We start from the raw sequence: 6971 nt of genomic DNA on the forward strand, positions 1-6971 counted from the left end.
CCGCTGCGAGCCGCCGCGGGCGCCCCAGCCCTGCCTGCCACAGTGCTGGGAACCATGGAAATGGGGCGCCGTATGGACGCGCCCGCCAGCGCAGCGTCCGTGCGTGCCTTCCTGGAGCGAGGCCATAGCGAGCTGGACACCGCTTTTATGTACAGCGATGGCCAGTCCGAGAGCATTCTGGGCGGCCTGGGGCTCGGGCTGGGCAGCGGCGACTGCAAAGGTAACAGTCATCCCTGACCTCACCCTGCACAGTGTCCAACTGATTCCTACCTTGGTTGCTGACCAGACCCCACTCCTGTACCGGCGGCGGTCAGCGCCCAATTCCCTCAGCGTTCCCCGCAGCCCCGAACCCCAAACTCCCAGGGCACATCTAGTCCCGGACAGCTGGACGGTGCTTATCGTGACTCCCATCCTTTCCCTCGCTTTTGGCACTTGCAGCTCTGCAGCTCGAAGTCCCACCCGGAGCCTGGACTGGCCCTTCGGTTTCCTCCCTGCCTTGCAGCCGGCCTGAGTGTCCACAACATGCGCCCCGGCCCAGGCTCTCCGCCTGTCCAGTGCCCCCTCCCTGCCCTCACCACCTAGGCGCTCCTTGGGCAGCTTTTGCTTAGCCTGGTCTTTTAACCTTCCTAGACTTTGCCCTGTTCAGTTGGCAGTACCTCCGCCTGTCTCAGGAAGAGCTGCAGCGACGTGGGCTGGGCTGAGGGAGAAGGGGTGGGTGGGTGCAAGGTGTGAGAGAGGTGGTAAGGCCTTTCTGTCTGCTCTGTGCCAGGCTGTCTCCTCAGGCTACTGGAAAACTGACCAGCACCCTCCCACCCACCTAGAGAGCACAGAGTCTAATGGGGCAGATTGGAGAATGATTTCTGGGGAGTCCAGGAGAGAGCACTTTGGGGGCTGGGAGGGCAGAGCTGCACTAGGGACGGTTCAGAGAACACTGGAACTGGCCGTAAAGGGGCAGTGGGAGAGAAGGGGGCATTACAGGCTGAGGGCATAGCTGTGCAAAGACTTTGGCTTGGAAATGCAACCCGTGTGGCTTGTGGGAGGATGGCTGGTGGGCAGGTCTGGCTTGGGAGGAGGGTGGTGGGCGGGGCTGGCCATCATCCGCCTGATGCCTCTGGAGTTGCCTGAGGCTGCCTGGCACACAGCGTGGCCCAGTAGACCGTAGCTGGAATCATTGCTGCCACACTGTACCTCCTCCTTGCCATGTGGGGCCTCCTCATCCCTGTGGAGCGACCCCCCTTTGGTTCACAGCTGGAGGATCAGAATGGGAATGTGTATTCAGGCCCACACTCTCTGCTTCACCTGGCCTCCTCCCTTGGGTAATGGTGTTTCTGAATTATTTTTTCTTCTCCAACCCTTTCCTGCTTCCTTTTTTGAGGCCAGGGGCTCACTGAGCCAAAGTCCTCAGATTAGACCTGACACAAAGTTCACATCAGAAATGCTGGGGGGAGGGCAGTAAGAGGTGCAGAGGTTAAGGTGGCTGAATCCCACATGGCCAGCTGCCTAGTTCAGAGTCCTGGGCCCGAGGCTTGAAAACACTCTCAGGTGGGACTATCAATGGTGTAATGGTTACATTGATGGACTCCCACATGGCCGACCACAGTTCGAGTCCCGGACCTAACGACTTGAAACTCACATTGGGCAGGTGTGCTCAAAATCCCAGGAGGAGAATGGAGGAGAAGGGATTGCAGTGTGACCATACCCCCAGTGGTGATGTCTGCATTTCTGTCTTTCTGTCTCTCTGTCTCTCTGGCGAGCACACAAGCCATATAGCAAAAGTCTCTGGGAATGGGAACCAGCAGTTAGTGTAATGGCTATGTCGATGGACTCCCACATAGTTGATTGCGGTTCGCGTCCCAGACCCAGTGGCTTAAAACTCATGCCAGGCGCGTGTGCGTGCGTGCCCAATATCCCGAGAGGAGAATGGAGGAGAAGTGATTGCAGCGTGACCATCCCCCCTGGGGGGTGATTTCTCGCTTTCTGTCTCTATCTCTTTCTCTGTCTGTCTGGCGAGCGCACGCGCCCTATAGTGAAAATCTCTCCCCCCCCAAAAGAAAGAAGTCTCTGAGGAAAAAAAAAACACTCTGGGGGAGACAGCAGTTGGACTCCCACATGGTCGATACAGTTCAAATCCTGGATCTGGCAGCTTGAAACGCAGGCTGGACTTGTGTGCATGTGTGCCCAAAATTCCAGAAAGAGAATGGAGGAGAAGGGATTGTGGCCTGGCCATCCAGGCAGTTTCTCACTTTCCCTCTCACCATCTCTTTTTGTTGGCTGCACATGCCCTGTAGCAAAAACCTAGGGAAAAGAAAAAGAGAAAAACACACTGGGAATATGCCAAAAAATTGTGGGCGTGTGCCCATAATTCCCAGAGGAGAATGCAGCACAAGGGATTGCTTCACGGCCACCCTCCCTAGGGGCTGATTTCTCACTTTCTCTCTCTCTCTCTAATTCTTCAGCCAGTGCACGTGCCCGATAGCAAAAAAGAATGCCTGCGAGGCCATGGGGTTGAGAGGGTGGTGGAGAAAATCTGGAGAACTTGTGGAATTTGTACTCTCCCAAGTCCCAAATGATCTGTCACCTCTCTGACTTGCTGATTCTGCTGTGTCGAGTATGAAGAGCGTAGAGCCCATCCTCCTTTCACATCCCAGACGGCTGGGGTTCTTCACTGGGGAGGGAGTTGTGCTACGTTACCTCCCTTCCAAGCTGCTGGGGATGGGGTGGGGGGACAGAACACGCTGTCCCTGCAGCAGATGTGCACACATCCTTGAGTCTGGAAAGGAGGGCGGCTCTCGTTACCTTCCGCGCTGTTTGTCTTCTTTCCATCCAGCTGTTTTCTGCCAGTGGCTCACATTCGGATAACTGCATCACCCCGATTTCTCGCCACAGTCGCTTTACAGTCCTTGTCTCTCCGCTCCCAGGCCTGCCCCCTTGAGTTCTCTCTCTGTACTGCAGCTGGAGCGATCACAGGGGGCTAGTTCCCAAAGCCTGTGAGCGAGGAAGTCCAAGTTCAGTGGGGTGGTGTGAGAGCCTTTGGGATCAGGTCTGCACTCTCTGGTCCTGTCTCGCGTCCCACCACTCCCTGCGCTGGAATCTCTGCTCTTGTAAGGCAGTGGAGATGTGGCGCCTCACTGGGTTTTCTTGCCTCCGTGACTTTGCCTATGTTCCCGTGCTCTGGAATACACTGCCCACCCTTCCTTGTTGCTAAGACTCATTCTTGGGGACCCTTCTTGGGGGCCATCCGTGGAGAAAGCCTTCCGTGGAATTCCCAGGTTGCCCTCGTACTCTTGTGTGGGCACCTCTAGCCTGTAGGCATTTCTTTGCTGCACTTACCATGTGGTACCATCACCGTCCAGACTGGGGGCTCCTGGAGGATGGACGTGGGTGTGTCCAGTTCATCCCTGTAGACTCGGTCTCTAGGGCAGGGCTGGCAGGGCCAGCAGTTGGGTGACTAGAGGGAGCAATTAGAGATGAGCTTCAGACATGTCCATGACCTCCTCGTGAGGACAGTTCCAGTGTTATCCCCTCATTTTACAGACTAGGGAGCTACGAATCAGGAGCCTTAGTAATTTAGCCAGGGTCAAGTAGCCAGTAAATGGCTCTAACAAGTCCCCTAACCATGACATTCCTCCTCAAAGTGAAAATTGCCACCAAGGCCAACCGGCTCCTGGAGGATGGACGTGGGTGTGTCCAGTGCAGCCCTGTAGACTCGGTCTCTAGGGCAGGGCTGGCAGGGCTGGCAGGGCCAGCAGTTGGGTGACTAGAGGGAGCAATTAGAGATGAGCTTCAGACATGTCCATGACCTCCTCGTGAGGACAGTTCCAGTGTTATCCCCTCATTTTACAGACTAGGGCGCTACGAATCAGGAGTCTTAGTAATTTAGCCAGGGTCAAGTAGCCAGTAAATGGCTCTAACAAGTCCCCTAACCATGACATTCCTCCTCAAAGTGAAAATTGCCACCAAGGCCAACCCTTGGGATGGAAAGTCACTGAAGCCTGACAGCCTGCGGTCCCAGCTGGAGACGTCACTGAAGAGGCTGCAGTGCCCCCGGGTGGACCTCTTCTACCTACATGCACCAGACCACGGCACCCCTGTGGAAGAGACGCTGCGAGCCTGCCACCAGCTGCACCAGGAGGTGAGGGCGGCCCCTGAGTGGCAAGAACTGGCCAGCCGCTCCCTCCTTTCCTGATGCTGCCCAAGAATGGAGGCACCAGGCCAGCCCCAGAGTGAAGCTGGGAATGGACCCGACTCCCTGGGTCCCCACCCAGCTCTCCCCTTCCTGGTGTCTGGCCGTGCTGGGTTCTGACCTTGCCTCCCCACTGCAGGGCAAGTTTGTGGAGCTTGGCCTCTCTAACTACGCCGCCTGGGAGGTGGCCGAGATCTGCACCCTCTGCAGGAGCAACGGCTGGGTCCTGCCCACGGTGTACCAGGTGAGGGCCAGGCTGCAGGGCCTTGGCCTCTGGGCTCTTGGGGATCCTGGGTTCTCTTTCCCCTCTGCCTGTCCCCTGGCCCTGTACACAGCAGCTGCTTCCCTGTTGTACACCTGTGGGTGGCTCCCAGGTGTCCTCAGGCTGATGTTCAAGTTCCTTGGCCTGGCCACGAGGCACCTGCTCCCTTCCTGCCTGAGTGCTCCTCTCGGCCTCTTCCTTCCCTGACTGAATCTGCACATCGGCTGGAACAGCCCTCTCTGTTTCTCCCTGGTGGAAGTGCTCAGGTCTCTCATAGATGGCCTTTCCTCCCGAAGCCTTCCCGACACCCCCAAGGAGACTCTAGTCTCCAAATCTCATCTTTGTAAACTCAGTGAATGTTACCAAACACCTACTACAACATAGGTAGAACTTAACTATATTGGAATGAACTGTCTTGTCTATGTTTATCTTTTTTTTTGGAGAGGTTTTTGCTATAGGGCGCGTGCGCTCGCCAGACAGACAGAGAGAGACATAGAGACAGAAAGCGAGAAATCACCCCCCGGGGGGATGGTCATGCCGTAATCCCTTCTCCTCCATTCTCCTCTCGGGATCTTGGGCACGCACGTACACGCACCCAGCGTGAGTTTTAAGCCACTGGGTCTGGGACGCGAACCGCGGTCAACTACGTGGGAGTCCAGCAACATAGCCCTTATGCTAACTGCTGGTTCCCTTGTCTGTGTTTCTCTTTATTCACGACAGAGTGCATGTGTGCCTGCACGTGGTGGGGGGTAGGAAGAGAGAGAAAAGAGGACCCTCTGCAGGGTCTGGTCATGCCACAGTCCCCTCCCTGTAGCCCATTGGATGTTGAGCACTCATGCACTTGTAGGCTGACTGGGCTGGGGATTTGAACCACAGTTGCTATGTAGAGTCCTTCTTTTGAGCACTGCACGGAGCCAGCCTTTTTTGTCTATTCTTTTTTTACTTTGCTATAGGACAAGATATGTGCTTTTGCCAGAGAGAGACAGGGTAAGAGAGAAAGCATCCCTAGAAGAATGACCATGCTGCAGTTCCTTCTCCTCCATGTACCTCTTGGGATTTTGGGTATGTGCACGCATGTGCCCAGCATTTTTGTCAAGCTCCTGGGTCCAGGACTTGAATCACATGGTCAGTCTTGTAGGATCCAGTCACCTTAACTACCATGAATGGACTAGCCTTCTTGTCTATTTTTTTTTCCTTTTTTTTGGAGAGGTTTTTGCTATAGGGCGTATGCGCTCGCCAGACAGGCAGAGAGAGAGAGAGAGACAAAAAGCAAGAAATCACCCCCCAGGGGGGATGACCACACCACAATCCCTTCTCCTCCATTCTCCTCTCGGGATCTTGGGCATGCAGGAAAAAACGTGAGTTTAAGCCACCGGGTCCAGGACTCGAACCGCGGTCAACTACATGGGAGTCCAGCGACATAGCCATTATGCTAACTGCTGGTCCTAGCCTTCTTGTCTATTTTTTAATGTGGCTGTTACATCTCTTGGAAGCAGAGACCTTGCCAGGTATGCTTGTGGTTGTAAATCCAGTGTCCAGCTCATGTTTTGGTTTTGTTTGTTTTTAATTTTTTGCCAGAGGGCATGTATGCTTACTGGAGAGAGAGAGAGAGAGAAGAGAAAGTGAGAAGTCACCACCCACCCAGCCTTCTTGTCTATTTTTTAATGTGGCTGTTACATCTCTTGGAAGCAGAGACCTTGCCAGGTATGCTTGTGGTTGTAAATCCAGTGTCCAGCTCATGTTTTGGTTTTGTTTGTTTTTAATTTTTTGCCAGAGGGCATGTATGCTTACTGGAGAGAGAGAGAGAGAGAAGAGAAAGTGAGAAGTCACCGCCCACCCCCCGTGGGGCATGGTCACGCTGCAATCCCATCTTCTCCATCTCTCCTTCCTGCCACCACACACTTATAGGTGCCCGGCTGTGTGTGGCATGCTTTTTAATCTGCCAGGTCTGAGACTCGAACCACACAGTTGGCCATGTATGTTCCAGCCGCCTTAACCACCATGCCATCAGCTGGCCCTAGCCCATGTCGTTGCCCACAGACATTTGTGGTAAGAGAAATCCAGTCTAGTTCCCTTTCAGGCCCAACCCCCTTTCCCTCTCCCCATCCCCTACGACTACTAGTGATTTTAGGAATAGCTGCTGAAATCCTGGACTGGAATTGAGTTAGAGTTGTGTTGTTTCTCCTTTATGGGAGAGGCAAAGAGATGTTTTCAAAAGAGCCTCACAGCCTGGCAGTCCTTCTACCCGGGCCTCCCAGTCAGCTCGGATTACAGGTGTGTACACCCTGTGTGTCCGTGTTGGCCTGGGAAAGGAATGCGGGCCTCCCGTGCAGTATCCAGCCCCCAAGTGCTGCACTACTGTGTGCTACCGCAGCTGGTCCTGGTTTAGTCCTGAAGGAGGAAGGCAGAGTTCCCTCTCCAGACACATTCATGGTCTCCAGGGGGCCCCCCTCTCCCTGCAGGGCATGTACAACGCCACCACCCGGCAGGTGGAGACCGAGCCCGTTCCCTGACTCCGGGACTTTG

General features: G+C 54.9%; 1 protein-coding gene across 1 annotated transcript in view; it reads left to right on the forward strand.

Moving 5' to 3' along the window:
- Nucleotides 1-6971, forward strand: part of LOC102499977 (aflatoxin B1 aldehyde reductase member 4) — a gene marked incomplete in the record, with an annotated part of 13824 nt that overhangs the window by 3840 nt on the left and 3013 nt on the right. Inside the window, 4 exon segments of the mRNA XM_027770667.1 lie at nucleotides 2-220; nucleotides 3945-4132; nucleotides 4323-4427; nucleotides 6908-6947. Coding sequence (XP_027626468.1) covers nucleotides 2-220; nucleotides 3945-4132; nucleotides 4323-4427; nucleotides 6908-6947 — 552 coding nt within the window.

Source organism: Tupaia chinensis, unplaced genomic scaffold (assembly GCF_000334495.1).
Source record: "Tupaia chinensis unplaced genomic scaffold, TupChi_1.0 Scaffold000146_1, whole genome shotgun sequence".
In the NCBI taxonomy this organism is placed as follows: domain Eukaryota; kingdom Metazoa; phylum Chordata; class Mammalia; order Scandentia; family Tupaiidae; genus Tupaia; species Tupaia belangeri.